Raw genomic sequence first — 22,066 nt, 5'->3', positions numbered from 1 at the left:
TAATATAATCCTACAGTTGAATAATTTTGACAATATGAAATATTATTATGTTCATTCATGCATTTGATTATAATATAATCCTACAGTTGAATAATTTTGACAATATGAAATATCATTATGTTCATTCGTGCATGTGATTATAATATAATCCTAACGGTTGAATGTTTCAAGAAAACGTAATATTATGATGTTCATTTGTGCAGGTGATTATAATATAATCCTACGGTTGAATGATTTCAAGAAAACGTAATATTATGATGTTCATTCGTGCATGTGATTATAATATAATCCTACGGTTGAGTGACTTATTTGTATTCACCAAGTCAATTCTTGAAAGATTTTCTTAATGATTGTAAAATTTTGACAAATATACTCAATAGATAAAGCACAATGTAATATTTTATTATGAGTCATTGCAAAATCATATAAACGTATTAAAAAATTGCAATGTGATAATGAATAAACGAAACCATGATTGTTTAGTATATCCATAAATCCTTTCTTTTCCTTTCTTGATAGTTTTTTTTAAATCTTTTAAAACATGTCCTTTGTTCGCAGAATTTAAAACTACATTCCGTTTATCCGAGCTGATCAATTTGTCATACGTTCCCAAGCTTTAATACATAATCAATCGTTGGTTCTCCAGAGTAATCACAGTCGCAAGTTAACCTTCTTTCTTCTGAATATGATTGTTGAATATTTTTTCTAATTTTATCATATTTCGTTTGTTTTGATACGGACGGCGTCATTGTTTTAGAAGTACTTGTTTTAAAGTCTGTAATTCTTGTTTTAATCTAGTGTTCTCTTCTTGAAGTATTTGAAATTCGTCTGGATTCCAAATTAGTTGATTGAGAAGATTATAGTATCTTTTGCAGTATATTTCATTCCATTTCTGCACATCAGGGTCGTTAGGGTATTTCTCTCTCAAGCCACAGTTAGCAATCAATATCTTTAAAGAACTCTTCAAAACCCTGAATAATAAATAAAATAAATTTTCATAGCACTACAAAGTAAAGAAATATTTATTTGTCAAAAACACATTTTTTTCAAAGTCAGTAAAAAGAAAATGAACAACACTTACATTTTTAATCTTTAAATCCTTATTCATTTACGCCAAATACTAAACTGCTACAAAGTTTTACGTGACTTAACACTATAGCAACAGCGAATGTTCTAGTATTAGTAAACAGAAAACCAGTATTACAGTTTTCCAAAAATGTGCCATTTATTTATAAAACTGAATTCATTATCATTTTCAGAAAATGTCACGTACTGCTATTATTATAACACAAAAGCGATATCGGTATATCTTTTTTTACTGTATAGAAAACCGATTGATTTTTATCGGTTGAGTGTTTTTTACACAATAGTCTGTTTGAAATCTGTGGTAAATATTTACGCTAGTTTTATGAATGAGTAAAATGAGGAAGTAATATTTTCATTCAGTTATACCGGAGATTTACACAATAGTATGTTTGAAATCTGTGGTTTTTAAAGTATTTTAATTGTCCGACATTAGTCGGTTTTTTATTAAGCTTGAGCAGTGGTCAAGGAGTTAGATGAGGTCAAGGTCGCGCCAGAACAAACAAGTCCCTAACTACTGATGTTATGTCAAATCTAATTTGATATCATGACACAAGTTTCCTTAAGGTGTTTATTGTCACATGCAAAAATGTAGCGTTGCTCAACAATCTGTTTCTTGAAATAATAATTGATTCGAATTATTTATGTGTGAAATGACGTGAATAAAAACGCAATTACCATAAACAGGAAATATTTCACTCATACAATTTTTATCGATACATCTGATGTTTATATATAATAAAATTAAATCAATCAATGTAATGATAAGTCTACCTTTCATTTACCTATGCACCTGTATGATACAGGTTAAAAGAAACGATGAAGTAACTGTATGGTTAAACAAAATATTTTTTTATAAACAAAACAATTTATTAAAGTTATTAGAATGTCCTCCCGGTATCTTATCTCGCGGTACTAAAAATGGCCGATTACTTGTTAATTACCGATTCTGAGACCATGGACTAGTCACTTAATACCGTTGCATATTAAAAGTGCTGCTCATAGAAGAAAATAAGCTAAAGTAATAGCACCGCAGTTGTCGGTGCTTTGGAGATAACGTTAAATTCCGAGGACTTTCTTTACATTTTCCTTGAATGAAAACGAAATGCGAGGTTTCCATCTGAGTTCATCCGTATTAAGATTGTTATAGACTAAGTCACGTCACAATTTATCATTCAATTGCAACGGTTCCGGAACTTTTCTTTTTGGTTGATATCTTAGCGGAGCACCTTTAATTCCAATGATTGAATGTCGTTGCTCTTCTAGCATATTAATTTTGTTTAGTAACGTTGTATTGAGCCTGAAAGTAGAAATATGTCAAATACATATAAATATGTAGCATTAGTTTTAATATTCTGCGACATTTTCACTTTCTAAACGAAATAAACATGGTTTTGCCATTTAGCTTCATAGTAAGCGGAGTAGTATTAAATTTTGGCGGATCGTACACGGTCGACTGGACAGTTCCAGGTTGGCGTGTCGTAGATCTGAGTTTCATGTATATTCATTTATGCCCATATCAGCAAGTAGGTAAAGTTCATTCCAAATATGTGTGACAGGTTTATCTTTTGTAACATTATTAAAATTGACCATTTCAAGTTTAACCCAAGTGACAATTAATTTTCAAAACATCCTTTCGTGGCTTATTTATTTTTAATTGTACTTTTCTTTTTGGCATCATACACATTTGTGGATCCATTGCATGATCTTGTTTCATGACATTATTATATACTTTAATCATTAATTGCAAATGGGCGTTGGCAGGTTTGGTTGGTATAAAAATTTTTAAGAAAAGTCGAATACGGTTGAAATTAGATGAATGGTTTGCTTAATTCGGTTCCAGGAGCTTTGCGAGGTGTTTCTCTCTCCGAATCTGTTCATATACAACGAAGTGTTCTTACCCGATGACCGCATCCAGACGATCTAAACATTCTCGCGCACTTTCCTCGGCACTTATTTTCTTGTTAATATTATCCATTGTCTGAAATAAAATCCTAAAACAAAAGGCATTAATTATTGTTAGTTGTATTTGACCAATGTCACCATTCTTATTATAACAAAAAAAAAGATAAAAACAACATGAAAACTTACAAGGATAACGGCCGAGGTGTAAAAATGCATTGGTGGTTCAAGCTGAAACAGTAGACATGTTTTTCGCTCCTTATAAGTATGTCCATCCATTCGTAAACACATTTGTATATATACGTATATGCTACTAAATACACCTTTCTGTCTAGACACATGAATAAACAGTATATTATTGGAATAGTACATACTCCTTTTCCTGCTGAAGTTTCTTTTTCTCTTCTTTTAATTTATCAATTTCAATCGTCAGCTCAGCTATCTTCGTGTTAGTTGCATGCTTTTGTTTTCTAAAGATAAAAACGAAATGAAATGGAAGCGAACTGCCACGGAATTCGGAACTACTACTAATAATAATATAAACATACTCGGCAACTGTATTAAAAATAAACTTAAGGCCGCTGTACATGCATTCACTGTGACACATTTTCATGGATACAAATGCGACAATTGCGTTGTTAACAAATAGTGTTGCTTTGGTCCTAAAGATATTATCTATAACAAGATAGAAAAACATCATTGAATTAAGCGATGAAGAATTGAAACACTCTCTAACAAATCATATATAAAGCGTGCGAAGAATTTATCGTTGACAAAATTTCAATATTTTTTAGTATTTAAGCCGTTTGCGTAGTAACAGGAGCGACACGATACACGTAATATGATACATCTCAACATGCCGTAAATGCTAATAGCAAATATGTGTGAACTTTGATAAATAAGAGTGTAGTTGACATTGACATTTTCCTCAACTGAAGTGTACATATTGTCGAATAGTCGGATAGTGTTCCGAAATTGGGTGAAGTTATAAATAGACGAAGTTAAGACTTTCTGTGCTGAATACATCCATACACCGTCTAAAATATCTACATACCCTTTGAACTTTAAACTGTTTTTTTTTTATCTGATTTAACTGATTTACCAGTTCAGTACATACTTTGGATATTGGAATGATCGGAAGCTAGAGTCTCTAATCAATTACTATCAGTGACTATCATGGATGCAGATGAGTACGTAGAAACTATTGTGATGCAATCACAGCCTGTCCACGCTGTGTCAGGTACCCAAGGTAATGAACGCAATCGCCATTTCTCTGATGGGGCAGAGATGAGTAGTGCTAAGAAGGTAAAGGGTTAAGACCAGAATGAGTTTCCGTCCAACACAGATCGCCTTATGGCAGAGGCAAGAAGAACTTTGTATGGAAGTACCCCTATAAAGTCACAGGAAAAGGTCAGTGGGATAGATATTATCATCAGTAAAATAGGCAGTTTGGCGAATTAGCTCAAAAACGTCAATCAGAGTGTGACAGAGAGAATTGACCGCCTTAAAATGGATTTGGAAAAGAAATTGTCTGACAAACTGTCTGACAAACTTTCCCAGCTTTTGGATAAACGTATGAACAATGAGGTAAAACGTCTTGGTAAGACGTTGGATGAACGTATTGACACATTACGTGTGGATATCAACACCAACAGGGATCTCGATTCATTGAATGGTAAAGTAAATTCACTCACAGATGCTATTCAGACTGTCAAACCAGAAAACAGTGAGAAATGTTTAAATGCAATTTTTAGGAAGTTGCCAGAATCTGTAAATGAACAGTTAGTTGATAAATTAAATAATATCATCAAGGAACATATGGAAGTTAAAGATGTCGTGGTATCTGCTGCACGTAGACTCCCAAATCAAAATAATGAGTCTCTGGTACCTGGTGTGATAACTGCCACGTTTAAAAGTGAGGACGATCAAAACAAAGTCTTGAAGACCAAGTCCAAACTATCTAACACAGTTTATAAGGACGTGTCCGTTCATGCAGATCAAACTAAGGAGGAGCGTATAGAGTCAAACAATTTGCGTACCATAGTAAATGCAGTGAACAAGGGAGGGAACCTGTCAATTCGCGGAAAACGAGTTGTAAACAGTTTTAATAATGATTCTCATCGTGTCCAGAATCACAGATTCCAAAATAGTGTGTCAAACAACAATTATGTAAGCACCCATAATAATGGTGCAAGTAGTGGTGGTCGTGCACAAAACAATGTTCAAAGAAACCAGAACAGTGGTGACGGATATCGAGGTGGAAGGGGTCAAAGTCATAGAGGTCAAAGAGGCCAAGGCTACAGAGGTCAAGGTCAGCGAGGCCAGAGTGCATGGCCGGGTCGTGGTGGAAGATAGGTCCGCATGGGGTTTTGGAATGTCAATGGTTGGAGTGCAGACAATTTTTATTTGAGACATCAATGTATTAACTTTTTAGACTTTGATATTATAGGCGTTTGTGAAACTCATTTAACACATAATAATGTTATTAATTTACCTGGTTATATATTCTTTGGAAATAATAGAAAAACATTACATATAAATGCAAGAAATGGTTCAGGTAGGGTGTTTTTTTTTAGTTAAAGCAGATTTAGCCGAAGTTTTTCATATTTGTGCACTTAATGATAGTTATGAAGGAATATTATGGCTTGAATTTGTTGATAAACAGTCTGTGTATTCATTTTATACCTGTGTGTGTTATTTGCCACCTAATAATTCGTCTAGAAATGTTGATGCAGATGATTTTTATGATACATTGTTAACTAATGTATATTCATATCAGAATAGTGGGCCAGTAATTATTTTGGAGACTTTAACAGTCGGATAGGTGACTCAGATGATTTTATTGTTGGAGTGGATGAGATAGTGGAAAGAAATGTTGTTGATTTTAAAGCTAATTTTTATGGTGACAAACTCATAGAATTTTTAATTGATTGTAATATGTGTGTTTTAAATGGTCGTAGTTATATAAAGAATGATTTTACATCTATTTCTGTAAAAGGTAGTGCAGTTGTAGACTACTGTATTATTCAACATGAATATATGGATTATTTTAGAGACTTTAGTGTATTGAGAAGTACTGAACTCATCTCTAATGTCCATCTGAAAAATGGACTCACACCGTCATCTATACCTGACCATTCTGTATTACCATGTATATTTGAATCACCCAGATTTGGTCTTTTAGTTGAAGAAAGTTACCTCAGTCAGAGTTCAGTACTGCTCATTATCATAAATTTGATCTCAGAAAGATACCAGATAACTTCTAATGTACAGATGATATTGTTCAGTCTCTTCATGAGAAAGTATTCAGTCTAGAACAGAGTCTAAGATATCACAGTGACGTTGATAATGCTTATACAAATATTTGTTTATTATTAAAAAATGAAATGTATAATAAATTGAACTATAAAAACTGTTCAACATGGTATTTGTAACAAAAAGAGAAAGGTTGGAAAACCTTGGTGGAATAACACACTGTCCGACTTATGGAATTCCCTGTGTGTGGCAGAAAAGAATTAGTTAAAGCGTACTGATATGTCTGTTAAGAAGCACTTGAAGCTGATTTTTATAAACGCTAGGAAAACCTTTGACCGTGAAGTTCAGAAAAGTAAAAGAGCCCATTGGGTATCTTTTCAGGCAGAATTGCTTAAAGACTGTGATTCGAACCAGCAGGAGTTTTGGAAATCTATAGGTCGGGTAGGTGTTGCTCAGACTAAGACTAAGTAAATCCCTATGGAGGTAGTTTGTGAAGACGGTTCATTGTCTAGTAATATCAACACTGTACTTAGTATTCGAAAACAGATGTCAGTAGTCTTTTTATTGACCAACAGTTACTTACACCAAATATAACTATAAAGGTTCAAGATAGTATTAGCAATGATAATCATAATGTTCGTAACTGTACTGCTCTTAATGGGGATATTACCATATGGGAAGTTGAGAAAGCCATTTGTAGAGCTAAATCCGGAAATGCTTGCGGCATAGATACTATTCCAGTTGACATTTTAAAGAATATCAACTGTGTTGACACCGGAGTTGTTCCAACCGACTGGGGTAAAATTATATTAAGTCCAATTCCCAAATCTAGTACATTAGACCCCCGAGATCCCTTATCATATAGAGGTATTGCCTTGTCCTGTTCTATGTATAAACATTATTGTTCTATTCTGAATGAAAGATTATCTGTTTGGTCTGATAAGAATAACATTTTAGAAGACGAACAAAATGGCTTTAGGAAAGGTAGAAGTACTGTTGACCATATTTCTTCATTAACCAATATTATTGATACTAGGAAAAAACTAAAGCAGTCTACTTTTTGTGCATTTATAGATTTCAAAAAGGCTTACGATTTTATTAATAGAAGTATACTATGGAGTATATTAAATAGCCCTAGTATAGGCGTTAATGGAAAAATCCTTACAGCATTGAAATCTTTGTTTAACAATGTATCATCTAGTGTTAGAGTAAATGGATATTATACTGAATGGTTTGATGTACAATGCGGCCTCAGACAAGGATGCTCCCTGTCACCTTTACTGTTTTATATGTTTGTGAATGATTTAGCTGTAAAAATAAAGGCTGCTGGTAGAGGTATATGTATAGAAAATGAAAGAGTATGCATTCTTCTATATGCAGACGATATTGTACTTTTAGCTGAGAATGAAGAAGATTTACAGTTTATGCTTAACATTTTAAAAGATTGGTGTAATGTTAATACAATGATTATGAATGCTTCTAAAAGTAAAATAGTGCATTTTAGACAAATTCTGTAAACAGAACTTCATATAATTTCACATGTGGTGATCATGAACTACAGGTGACAGGTACATACACTTACCTTGGTCTTTTGTTGGATGAATATTTAGATTTCAGCGTAACCGCCAAATCTGTTGCTCAGAGTGCTGGAAGAGCTCTTGGCTTACTGATAGCAAAATGTAAAGCTTTTGGTGGTGTACCGTACAATGTATTCACAAAACTTTATGACAGTACAGTATGGCCGGTCATTGCTTACGGTTCCTCAGTCTGGGGTACAAAGTCATATTCCTGTATAAATGCTATTCAGTCCCGAGCCATGCGGTTTTTTCTTGGCACTGGTAAATATTCACCCAACAATGCCCTTTATGGTGAGTTTGCCTGGCAGTCCCCTCATGTGAAACAATAGAAATCTGTAGCCCAACAGTGGCATCGGTTGAAAACAATGGATATTAATAAAACTAACAGTAAGGTCTTCACTTATTGTTGTTACAAAAGTAACACTCGTTGTAAGAATTGGCAGTATCAGTTTAAGAATCATATTCATAAACAGTATAAATATGTTACAATCAGTTCAACATCAAAGTATTTTTGTGATAAAGTTTTGCAAGGTTCTATGAATGGTTTTATTAGTGCATGGAGTTCCAATATTCAGAATGAAGTTGGTCCATCTGGTCGGGGAAGAAACAAGTTGCGTACATATAGATTGTTTAAACAATATTATGAAACAGAGTCATACCTCAAATCACATTTATCTGTCACACATAGATCTGCTTATGCTAAATTCCGATGTGTGGTTGCCCCCCTTAGGTTAGAAACTGGAAGGTATGAAAACATTCCAGAAAATCAGCGTGTTTGCCCAATATGTAAAATGTCAGTTGAAAATGAAATGCATGTTCTATTTGAATGTAATGCACACCAAGATTTAAGAAAAGTACTCAGTGCTAAAGATAGTGATATTAATAATACTTACGTGAATTTTAATAACCAAGAGAAATAGATTTTTTGTGCTCTTCAACAAGGATATAGTTAATGTTACTGCCAAAACCTGCTGTATGATTTTAAAAACTAGGAACAATTTGCTGTACAAATAAACTTACAAGTGTGTTGGTTTATCATGGTTGAAGAATTGTCATTGTTGAAATCATGATCTTTTTTTTGTGGGTGGGGATGGGGGTCGTAGAATATTGATTAATTTGCTATGACTTCTACGGGCTGGTTATTACATATATAAATTGGTTTTTCCTAGGCATTATTACTCTTTGATTATCATGCTTTTGGCAAATACCAGTTCTTCAGTCATTCTTAAGAGTTTATTCCAACATTGTATTTTAAGACTTTTTACAATCCTGTAATATATAGCCAGTTTATCTTAGCAGAAATCTTAAGTGTTAGGTTGTTTCTTATCTAGATTACCTTTAAAATATTTTTAATAATCAGTAATATATGATTAATTAAGAATAATACAGAAAAATGTTTTATACCTGTTTTATCTAGCATAGTAACGCCCAGTTATAAATTCACTTTATTATCAGTTTTTAAGACATTTCCTCTTTATAACTGATTAATGGTGGTGTTTTCCTTTTATTTTTATTTTAAAACACTTACCTATGTTGGTCAATGTAAATGAATTATGTCTATGATATCAGAATAATTATTGTCTCTTATAACTCTGCTAAGAGTGGCAATGTACTATTTTATAGATCATATTTTAATTAATTATGATGTTTTATGTTGTATCATATGTATGTACATTGATGAGACGTAAATAAACAATAAATCACCAAAATAAACAATAAATCACATGTATATATATATATATATTCTCTCTACTATATAATAATTTATAATGCGAACTTGTATCCTAGCTCTTAAAGTCGCGCAATATTTCCACTGAAGAACTCGTGCATATTTTCCGATACAAAGCTAATAACCTATAAATATCCCTTAATGCAAACTATCTCTATATATTCAATATTCCTCTAGATCCTGTTAATTTTAAGAGAGAAAAAATATAGCTTCTCCGGTCCCAATCAGTTAAAAACACCAAAATGTCACTACTGATTTGTGAGACATGAAAACAGAGATTTGAGTACATATATGCAAATATTGAACCAGTACGAATGTGTAGTACAATTCAGTCTCGTATATTATATTTTAATTAACCTAATATGAGTGTATATATATATATTGCTCAATTACCCCGTTTCCTTGGTCTTCTTTTCTAAGTCCTTGATATGTTTTCCCAACATCAGCAATTTGGTCCTGAACAAAACAGAAAGTATTCTTTATGTGTACAAGCGTGTATGTACATGTTCAATAGCATCATAGTCTCTTTGTGTTAAGAATGCTTGACCTAACATGCAATGCACATTGAATTCGTGCAATGATGTATTAGTTTAAATGAACGTCAATTATTTGTATTATTTCTTTCTTTCATGGGTGACACGAGCATTGACAAAATTTATGCCTTTCATGTGTTAAAACATGTCTATTATTCAGAGCTTTTAATATTATCACTGTTTTTCTGAGTGATGCAAACTGTAGACCTGAAAATATATTTTTACAAAAATGAAATATATAAAGTATCGTTTTGAAATAGATACAATGCAACAAAATAAAATAATATTAGAATCGGGTTGACTGAGTCTTTCATAAGAGGTAATGAAAAAGGCAATGAAATATACAAATGTACAAAACCCTTCACGCCGGATAGCACCCGTTCAAGCAGACCTCTATTATACAGATACAAGGGATAAACTTTACAATCCCAAAGACCAATCAAATATAATTAAAGAGAAAAAAAAACAAAGGTTCACTATCAATACTGTATAATTTCTTCGTTTCTAGAAGATTCGAACAGTGTCATATTGAATACAGATTCACTTGCTGCTTTGTCTGCAGATTATCGAAACTATCCAAAAGAAAATTTGTGAAAATATCCCCTGGAACCATACAACGCAACCAAGCAATAAAATAACAGGTCCGGTTTGATTGAGTCTCGTTATGAAAGGGAATTAATGTGCAACACCTCTCACACACTCTAGCACCGGCTTAAGTGGAATAGTATTATAGTAAAAATGGATGTACGCCATGATCCCGAAGAACCGGAAAATATAACAACACTGAGTCCAAGCATGGGGAGACATAAACATTCGACCTTTTTGATACATATACTAACAACACTACTGAATGTTAAAATGATATATTTATGTAAGTTAATACTCGGGTCAAGTGTGTATCAACTGTAATGAAATCGGATATGCATGATGGATACATTAATTTAGCTTTACCTCGATATATATGTCGCTGAATTGGTCATACATACTAAGTTTTCCCTTAATTTCTATTCCAAACTGAACACATAAATTATTATATAAAATTCTGAACTATTTTTTATGTCTTATATAACATTCGGTTTGAGACATGCGTTTACGCGTAGTCAAATAGTTTTATTTCTACAACTTAATTAGTTATGTTTACATACATGTATTTGTAAATGTTCATCTTCAGTGGCTTGCAAAGTGTAAATAACCAAATATTATCACAACATATGAGCCGTGCCATGGGAAAACAAACATAGTGACTTTGCGACCAGCATGGACCCAGACCAGTCTGCGCATCTGCGCAGTCTGGTCAGGATCCATGCTGTTCGCTAACAGTTTCTCTAATAGCAATTGGTTATGAAAGCGAACAGCATAGATCCTGACCAGACTGCGCGGAAGCGCAGGCTGGTCTGGATCCATGCTGGTCGCAAAGCCACTATGTTGGTTTTCTCATGGCACGACTCATATCATAACCTTTGATGTACGTGAATTCCTACCATTCAGAAAGAAATCAGAAAGTTACCAATCTCCCTGCCTACCCGGTGTCCCGCCAAAAAATATCCCTTACTTTAGAGGATATCATATCAGGATATCCAGTGCTGTATTGCCTAATATTAATTGATATCAGATAATAGTAAAATGGTCTTACCTAATCTCCGCTAGATCGACTTCAATCTGAGACTTTTCGTCTTTACAACGTCTGATATTTTCATTTGTCCTTTTTCTTTGTTCCTTTACATACTTTCTATGAGTTCTTGTAACACCTTCAGCTTCATTAGCGTCAGTACTATAAAATGATTTAAGATATTTCTTTATATTTTTGTACAGTAGTAATAGAGGGTTTGAATATGTCAAATATAGCCGTACGCTAAACAACTCTTATGTGCCTGACCATATTCCATGCGAAGGTCATTCAATCAATAACACAACTAGCTAAACACCTTTTGTGATATATAATGACTGCTAATATTGAATACCAGTAAATTTAACGTGTCACCTTTTTTGGTTTTTTCTAAGGAAAGACATAGAGCAAGTGTGAAATCATACAGGAATTATACTGAATGTTTCGTTGGCGAGAAACGAGAAATAAACAAAATGTATTATTTATTTAGTTAAGTTTTCTTATAGGAAATAACTGTTTATTATAAAAAGGTGGTGCCGGCCCGTCGGAGAGTAAGTTCATTTTTCCTGTTTTGTAAACCACAGGAGCACGATGGTAGTTAACGAGTAACAGGAAACTAGTTTTAATTCCCCAGTTGTGGTTTCTGACGTCTCCAAGGCGGTGCCCTGCTTTGTTCTTTTTGCGTGTATGTTTGTAACTGTTTGATGCTTAGAATTATGTCATTATTATTGCATTCATTCTGTATGTTACATGTGCTTGTATATGCATCTACACGTAGTAATATTTTATGTGGAGTGCAGAATGTGTGACTGCGTTTTTTGATTGCACCTTTTCCTGTTGTACATTTTCTTGATATTTATACAACATAAAAGGCCCATATTCTTCTTCTCACATAATGTACATATTTATTTTGAGAAACGTAGGCAATTCAGGATAAAGTTATTAAAAAGAAGAAGACTGCAAACTGAAAGACTGGCTGTGATGTCATATCATAATGTCAGTTTTCATTAATAAGATCTACATATGAATATCCAATAAATGCACTCTATTTGATTGAATCCGTTCATGAGAGTTAAAAATGTGTCATGCCCCATATATAGCTCCAGCTTGAGCGGAATACTATTATATTAAAATTGTAAGTACTCCAAGTTCCGAAAGTACCAAAAACAACAATAATGAATACATGGAGACATTTTACAGCCACCTAACAACACTGAAGGACTGCTGTTGTGATAGTTGATAATATCTTTTAGAAGATCCTTTGAAAGCAAAGAAAGCAATCACGCAAATAGTGGGCTCGGACTCACTAATTTTCCTTCAATAGTCAAAAAAAGAAAGAAATATTTCAACAAAATAGGTCCATAAGCGCACTGTACATCTATTAAAATGAATGATAAGTTTATTGAAAATAAATCCAGCTGTTGCAAAGTTTTGCCTAAAATATAAAGTACAAATTAATTTAGAAATTATTCATGCTGGATTTAGCAGTTGCAATGCTATTGAATATTGTGTAGGTAAACAATTTTAAGGAAATAAGTACACAAGGGGAGACAAATTTAAAACCGTTACGGATAGACTTATGACTCATCGCTATAAAAAGGTTTCCCTTCAACAGTGGCAAAACTATTATCTGGAACTAAGCCGTTTGCGGCTAGATTATCTGTTATTTCTAAGATTTCATAATTTTTATTGTTTTATGACGACATAATTTTGTCTAATTCGTAAGGTCATATGTCAACTTGAAAAGTTAAACCAGAACGTAAATCAGAAAAGAATGTATTTAAAATCATTCAGATATGTGTTCTCCCGTGATAACGGTTATAAAATGCACCTTAAATATATCGAGCTTATCCTCTGCTGATAACTGGCAGTATCAAGACTATGTAAACACAATAAGGATACTTGAATTTTATAAACGCAGTCATAAGAATATTAATATCTACATAAAAAAATAACAGATACGTGCCACTGTGGAAATGTATTGCTTTAATATTCAGTGAGACTATCTTTCCGAACAGATGATTTGAAGAATAAACACTAAACTTTGAATTTGAGTCGAGAAAGTTAACATGCTACATTTACATCTTGCATTAAATATTTATACATAGCTTTACTTTACACATTTTGCAGCCTGTTGTGTAATATCAATCATAAACATGACGTTGAAAGGGTATAAGTTGTGTAATTATTAATTTTGAATGATTGTTTTCAATTGCTGTTGAACATTTGCGTTCAGGAGGTATTTATTTGTTGTTTTTCTTTTCAGGTTTTTTTTTACCTCTCGCGGACCATGTTTGAGTTTCAAACTCGTTTTACATAAATAGAATAACGGGTTACAGAAAAAAAAGTGTGTTAACCCTACATCTTTGTTAAAGGAGTGTTATTATGGAAATAATCACCAACAATAATGGAAATCTACTGAGTAAAGAATGTATTTCAAATATTTCAAACATGTGTTCTCCCGTGGTAACTGTTATACAATACACATATGAATATATCGAGCTTATCCTCTGCTGATAACTGGCATGTTATGGTGAAGAGTATGTAAACACAATAAGGATGCTACAATTTTATAAACGCAATCATTAGATTATTTATATCTACATATAAAACATTTACGTACGTGCCACTGTGGAAAACATCAATATATTACTTTAATATTCAGTGAGACTATCTTTCCGTACAGATGATTTAAAGAATAAACACTAAACTTTGACATATGTTTATCCTTGTCCGTGTTTCATATGATTCATTGTATATAGCACATTGATTTTCCTAGATCAATGTAAAACATTTAACTTTACCTGGTTACGCTGTAGCTCTTCTCCGTCTTTTCAACCTGACTTTCACAAGCCATAAGCTCACTTCTGAAATAATAAAATTGAAATTATCAGTATTATCTGAACTAATATGAAGCTCTATGACATACATTATACATTTTATAAGATCTTAGGAGCATAGAACGCAACCAAGCAAAATTTTGCAGACTGGGTTTAATTGAACCTTTTCATGAGAAGTAATGGAATGTGCATCATCATTCACACCTCAAAGCACCGAGAGTCATTTATACACATACATAAAATTGACTCTTTATACCAAAAAGATCAGAAAATATAACATATCCATGTCCATGTAAGGAAAGTCATTTTTCCCCGCAAATGACACCTGAAAACTGCTGCTCTTGTAAATAAAATATATAGGAAGAGTAATTTGAATCATGGAAAAAAACCAAATGCTGTCCTATTATGTTCCAAGTTAATGTCAAGAAATTTTTGTATACATTGGGCTTGCACACACAGGGACAAATATCAAGTACAAACAAGAAGATTTTCATAAGCGTTTGCTGTTGTTGAACGTTTAGATACATGTATGCTCTTCTGGGTCCATCATAAACACATAAACAACAAAAACGGACACCGCACCTATTTTGTCAATGCCGAAACATTCGAAACTTATGAAATACTTTCATAAGTATTATTTGTCAACCTCCTTCAACTTGCAATTAATACCTATCCTATTTATATTGCCTACATTGACGTTACGTATTATTACGCGTTTTTGTTTACATGTCGCAATGTAATAAACAAAAACATTTAGAATAATTTCGTTATTCAATTGAAGTTGAGTCGAGAAAGTTAACATGCTACATTTACATCTTACATTAAATGTTTATACATAGCTTTACTTTACACATTTTTGCAGCCTATTGTGTAATATCAATCATAAAAATGACGTTGAAAGGTTATAAGTTGTGTAATTATTAATTTTGAATGATTGTTTTCAATTGCTGTTGAACATTTGCATTCAGGAGGTATTTTTTTGTTGTTTTTCTTTTCTATTTATTTGTACATCTCACGGACCATGTTTTAGTTTCAAACTCGTTTTACATAAATAGAATAAGAAATAAATATGCACAGAAATGCTACTTAAGTTTCCGCTCAGCATATGATATTATTATACAAAATATGCACTACAGGCTCGTGTAACAATGAACGCATCACAACTCCGAGCACCGAGAGTCTATTATACACGCACATACTATTGACTCTTTATACAAAAAAGATCAGAAAATATAACATATCAATGTCCATGTACGGAAAGACATTTCCCCCCGCAAATGACACCTGAAGACTGCTGCTTTTATATATAAAATATATAGATTGAGTATTTTGAAGCCTGGAACAAAACGAAATGCTGTCCTATTATGTTCCAAGTGAATGTCAAGAAATGTAAGTAATAATGATAATTATTCTTCCATAAAACTTTTCTTTTTGTAACATTGGGCTTGCACAGACCGGGAAAAAATCAAGTATAAACAATGAGATTTTAATAAGCGATTGCTGTTGTTCGACGTTTAGATATGCTCTTCCGGGTCCATCATAAACAATAAAGACGGACACCGCACCTATTTTGGAGAGGCCGAAACATTCGAAACTTATGACATACTTTCATAATTATTATTTGTCAACCTCCTTTTAACTTGCAATTAGTGAGTACCCTATTCATACTGCCTGTATTGACGTTACGTATTATTACGCGTTTTTGTTTAGATGTCGCAATATAATAAACAAAAACATTTAGAATAATTTCGTTATTCAATTGAATTTGAGTCGAGAAAGTTAACATGCTACATTTACATCTTATACTAAATGTCTTAACATTGATTTACTTTACACATTATGGCAGCCTATTGTGTAATGTCAATCATAAACATGACTTTGAAAGGGTATAAGTTGTGTAAACATTAATTTTGAATGATTGCTTTCAATTGCTGTTGAACATTTGCATTCAGGAGGTATTTATATGTTGTTTTCTTTCCAGTCTATTTGTACATCTCGCGGACCATGTTTTAGTTTCAAACTCGTTTTGCATAAATGGAATAAGAAATCAACATGCACAGAAATGCTCTTAAGTTTCCGCTCAGTATATGATATTATTATACAAAATATGCACTGTAGGCTCGTGTACCAACGAACGCACCGGATTACAGAGAAAAAGTGCGTCAACCATAGAACTCTGTAATCACCAACAATAATGGAAATCTTTTGAGTTAAGATGTATTTCAAATGTTTCAAATATATTATTCATAGTTATTCATATCTCATATCTACATATAAATCAGTTACGTATGTGCCACTGTGGAAAACATGAATATATTACTTTAATATTCAGTGAGACTATCTTTCCGTACAGATGATTTGAAGAATAAAAACTGAACTTTGACATATGCTTATCCTTGTCCGTGCTTCATATGATTCATTGTATATATCACAATGATCTTCCTAAATGAATGTAAAACATTTATCTATACCTGGATACGCTGTAGCTCTTCTCCGTCTTTTCAAGCTGACTTTTACAAGCCATAAGCTCACTTCTGAAATAAAAGAAATTGAAATTATCATTATTATCTGAACTAATATGAAGCTCTATGACATATACATTGTACATTTTATAAGATCTTAAGAGCATAGTTCGCAACCAAGCAAACTTTTGTAGACTCGGTTTAATTGAACCTGTACGTGAGAAGTAATGGAATGTGCATCATCATTCTTCTATCCAAGCACCGAGAGGCATTTATACACATACATAAAATTGACTCGTTATACCAAAAAGATTAGAAAATATAACATATCCATGTCCATGTACGGAAAGACATTTTTCTGCCCGCACATGACACCTGAAGACTGCTGCTCTTGTAAATAAAATCTATAGAAAGATTATTTGGAAACACGGAACAAAACGAAATGTTGTCCTATTATGTCCCAAGTTAATGTCAAGAAATGTTAGTAATAATGATAATTATTCTTCCATAAAACCTTTCTTTTTGTAAACATTGGGCTTGCACAGACCTGGAAAAAAATCAAGTACAAACAAGGAGATTTTCATAACCGTTTGCGGTTGTTGGATATTTAGATATGCACTTACGTGTCCATCTGGGCACCACACCTATTTTGCCGAGGCCGAAACATTCGAAACTTATGAAATACTTAAATAAGCATTATTTAACAATAAGCATTATTTAACTTGCAATTAATGTCTACCATATTATTAGTGCCTGCATTGACGTTAAGTATTATTTCGCGTTTTTGTTTACATGTTGCAATATAATAAACAACAAGAGCTGTCTCCATAGGATGACACATGCCCCCGATGGCACTTTGAATGAATAGTTATGGCCGATGTTAGAGTTTAGGACCTTTGACCTACGGACCTGGGTCTTGCGCGCGACACGTCGTCTTACTGTGGTACACATTCATGCCCAGTATTTTAAAATCCATGCATGAATGACAAAGATATTGACCGGACACGTCCATCAATGCACTATGATGAAATATGACCTTTAACGTCTAAGTGTGACCTTGACCTTTGAGCTACGGACCTGGGTCTTGCGCGCGACACGTCGTCTTCCTGTGGTTCACATTCATGCCAAGTTATTTGAAAAGCCATCCATGGATGATAAAGATATGGACCGGACACGAAAATTGCGGACAGACTGACAGACCGACAGACAGACGGTTCAAAAACTATATGCCTCCCTTCGGGGGCATAAAAACATTTAGAATAATTTCGTTATTCAATTGAATTTGAGTCGAGAAAGTTAACATGCTACATTTACATCTTACATTAAATGTTTATACATAGCTTTATTTTACACATTTTTGCAGCCTAATGTGTAATGTCAATCATAAAAATGACGTTGAAAGGGTTGAAAATTGTGAAATTATTAATTTTGAATGATTGTTTTCGATTGCTGTTGAACATTTGCATTCAGGAGGTATTTATTTGTTGTTTTTCTTTTCAGTTTATTTGTACATCTCGCGGACCATGTTTTAGTTTCAAACCCGTTTTACATAAATAGAATGAGAAATCAACATGCACAGAAATGCTACTTACGTTGCCGCTCAGCATATGATATTATTATACAAAATATGCACTATAGGCTCGTGTAACAACGAACGCACCGGGTTACAGATAAGAAACGTGCGTTTACCCTACATCTCTGTTGAAAGAGTGTTATAGTGTTATGGAAATAATCACCAACAATAATGAAAGTCTACAGAGTTAAGCGTTTAAAACTTGCAAGCAACATAGTTTTACTTTGTTAACAATGTGCAAAAATATCTGAATAAAATATAAAGAACAAACTGAGAAATTTCTTAAACGTTTGATCAATATTTTAATTCAGGGTTTTGTACGTGACAAGATTTCGTGTTACGATAAAGTTTGTGTCAAATTAGTAAGATATTGGACGCCTAAGTTTTACGTTAACATTTGAGCTAGTGGTCCTTGTCTTACATGCGACATATTTGAGTTTTATGCTCCCTGTGTGCCAAGCTATTTTAAAGTACAAATGCAAATAAAGAGTACTAGGGGACTGACCGGGAAACAATGGGTGCGAATGATCAAATTATAGTAGAAACGGCCACTACTCAAAATCTAAGAATTAGACAGTGAAAGTTTATTATCTTTACGTGCACTATTTATAATGTTTATTGTCTTACTCTGTTTCTTTCAAATCGTTCTCTGCCTTGTCCTTTTCTTCACTTAGCCGTATTATTTTTTCCGTTTCTTACTTCAGAAACTTATTTTTGCAATTCGTCTGTTTCTTTCTTGTGCTTTTCTGCATCATCTGCATTCTCCCATGCATTCAAACTAATAACAAAATGTTAAATATAAAATCTACACTAAAGTAATTTCGTTTGTATTAAAAAGTGATTCATATATGATATATATAGCATTGTAGTTTAAAAGATCAATATTTGTAACAGGGTGTAAAAAATGTGCTGCCAGACCAGGACATGAACCCGGGGTCTCAGAATACCGCTCCAATGCTCTACCGACTGAGCTACCCGGCCGCCTACACATTTTCTCCCCTTTTTGGCTCACTTGTGCACGAAGTGCTCGGCGTGAGGTATTATGACCGGTCTTTGTCCGGCGTCCATCGTGCTAGAGGCCACGTGCTAGAGCCCACAGTTGCGATCCAATCTTCATGAAACTTGGTCAGAATGTTTGACTTAATTAACCCTAGGGCAGGTTTAAAACTGGGTTAAGTTGGGTCAAAAACTAGGTCAGAAGGCCCGATCATAGGAAAAGCTTGTGAACACTCTCCACAGTTTTGACTCATTCTTTAAGAATCGCGGTCAAGTCTTGATTATCTCTAGGTCACGTTCGAATCTGGGTCATGTGGGATCTAATACAAGGCCACACGGTCAACTCGAAGGAAAAGATTGTGAACACTGTAGAGGCCACAGTTGTGACTCAATCTTCTTGAAACTTTGTCAGAATATTTGTTTAGATGATGTCTAGGTCAAGTTTGAAACTAGGTCATGTGTGGGGTCAAAAACTAGGTCACTAGGCCAGATCATAGGAAAATATTTTTAACCCTTTAGAGACCACAACTGAAGTTTGAAACTCATGAGAATAGGTCAAAATGCTTGTCTTGATGACCTCTATGTCAAGTTCAAATCTGGGTAATACTTTGAAATCATTATTATTTGTGGGGGGTTAATTTCCGTGGATTTCATGGTTAAGCTCAACCACGAAATTAAGTCCCAACAAACAAATTATGCCAACGATAATGTTTATTAATGTTGTATTAAATGTCGCCAAAAAAAAACCATACTAGCCGTCCGATCTGGTCCGAAGTTGTGAGCATGCGGCAGTACTGACCTGCAGTTTTCGTGTAGTTTATTGAGGCTCCATCAACGATAAACATAGGTATGCGTCGGAACAAAGCCGACTATTTTGTTCAGACATTTACCCGTGGTTTCTTTTCGACATACTTGTCAAAGTAAAAGTAGATACTAAAACTAGACGTTTGACGTAGCGTCACGTGCCAACCGCACTATTCTGCGGCTGTTAATTATTTTTTTCGGCCCCGCTCTGCAATGTACTCGTATGTAGTAAACATTCGGATGAAAGTCTAGCAACCGGATTTAAGTAGTTTATGTAAGGATTATACTAGTACTACTCAATAAAAACAATAGCCATTTACGGACATTTTTTTCATGATTCTAAACCACTTACATTCGTGTTCAAAAACACATTTAAGCAACATAAAATCTGTAAATCTATAATAGTTTTTTTCTTAATTTGCAATATAATAACTAGTTCTTGTTTGAAACACGATCTAATGATCAATGTGATGAACTTTTTATTTGCTCCGATTATGAATGCTAATTGTGTAGGATTGTATCCCAGGTACTACGTTTTTGACACTTTCTAATTGGTGCCAAATTTTCTTATTCAATACTGCATAATTTCATTAAGTTCTGCAAATTAAAGGTCGTATAATTTTAGAAAACGCGATAGTAAATTGGCACATGATCACTCGCTAATCTCCCGCGGCGCAGATTGCAAACTCGTTAACCATGGTAGCGCTGTTTGACACGTGCAGGTTACACATTTAAGAACCAAATGATTTACCAGATCTTTTCCTGTGGAAATTATGATTTTTATTCAAAAATTGAAAATCCACGAATTTACGTCCCTACGAAACAGACGGTTTGGCCAAAACCACGAAATTTCGTGCCGACGAAATTAAATGATTTCACACTAAAAGGTCAAAAACTAGGTCACCCGGTCAAATCAAAGGAAATGCTTGTGTACATGTGAGGTCATAAACTAGGACACAAAGCCAGATCAAAAGGTAACTATTGTTAACACTCAAGAAACCACAATTTAAGTTTGAAACTCATGAGTATAGGTCAGAATGTTTGTCTTGAGGTCAAGTTCAAATCTGGGTTATACACAGTTGTAATCCAATCTTTATGAAACGTGGTCAGAATGTTTGGCTTGAAAATCTCTAGATCAAGTCTCCAACTGGGTTAAGTGGGGTCAAAAACTAGGTCAGCAGGCCAGATCATAGGAAAAGATTGTAAACCATCTAGAGGCCACAGTTGTGACTCAATCTTTATGAAGCTTAGTCAGAATGTTAATCTTTATAGTCTCTAGGTCCAGATCGATACTGGATCACGTGGGTTAAAAAACTAGGTCACTAGGCCACATGAAAGGAAAAGCTTGTGAACACTCTAAAGGCCAAAGTTATAATTCGATCTTTATGAAACTTGGTCAGAATGATTATCTTGATGATCTCTAGGTCAAGTTTGAAACTGGGTGATGTTGGATCAAAACGTAGGTGACTAGGCCAGATCAAAAGAAAAGCACTTGAACATTCTAGAGGCCACAGTTGTAACTCAATCTCTATGAAGCTTGGTCAGAATGTTTGTGTTTATGATCTTTTGGTCAAGTTTGAAACTGGGTTATATTGGGTCGAAAACTAGGTCACTAGACCAGATCAAAGGAAAATGTTGTTAACATTCTAGGGACCACAATTTAAGTTTGAAACTCATGAGAATTGGTCAGACCATTTGTCTTGATC

At 33.7% G+C, this 22,066-nt stretch overlaps 1 protein-coding gene across 2 annotated transcripts; it reads right to left on the bottom strand.

Moving 5' to 3' along the window:
- Positions 1-1,645: 1,645 nt before the first annotated feature.
- On the bottom strand, positions 1,646-17,056 carry LOC128549906 (paramyosin-like). Of its 2 annotated transcripts, XM_053527660.1 has the most exons (7): positions 16,997-17,056; positions 14,490-14,552; positions 11,713-11,850; positions 9,940-10,002; positions 3,360-3,455; positions 2,985-3,077; positions 1,646-2,383 (listed from the first exon to the last, which is right to left on the bottom strand). In XM_053527660.1, exons 1-7 carry the CDS (start codon positions 17,047-17,049, stop codon positions 2,245-2,247), a joined length of 645 nt encoding a protein of 214 aa, XP_053383635.1. In that variant the 5' UTR covers positions 17,050-17,056; the 3' UTR covers positions 1,646-2,244. The 2 variants fall into 2 exon arrangements, with proteins under 2 accessions (XP_053383635.1, XP_053383636.1); XM_053527661.1 differs by lacking the exon at positions 9,940-10,002.
- Between the last annotated feature and the right edge of the window lie 5,010 nt (positions 17,057-22,066).

Source organism: Mercenaria mercenaria, chromosome 17 (assembly GCF_021730395.1).
Source record: "Mercenaria mercenaria strain notata chromosome 17, MADL_Memer_1, whole genome shotgun sequence".
Classification (NCBI taxonomy): Eukaryota; Metazoa; Mollusca; class Bivalvia; order Venerida; family Veneridae; genus Mercenaria; species Mercenaria mercenaria.
This window is presented reverse-complemented; position numbering and strand designations above follow the sequence as displayed.

Bases quoted from the DNA above. Each gene is read 5' to 3' on its own strand.
- LOC128549906 (XM_053527660.1), bottom strand. From the start codon at position 17,049: ATGGCTTGTAAAAGTCAGCTTGAAAAGACGGAGAAGAGCTACAGCGTA. The intron at 14,553-16,996 runs GTATAGATAAAT...TTATTATTTCAG, and splicing joins AAGAGCTACAGCGTATCCAG to AAGTGAGCTTATGGCTTGTG. The intron at 3,456-9,939 runs GTAATTGAGCAA...TTTTATCTTTAG, and splicing joins AAGAAGACCAAGGAAACGGG to AAAACAAAAGCATGCAACTA.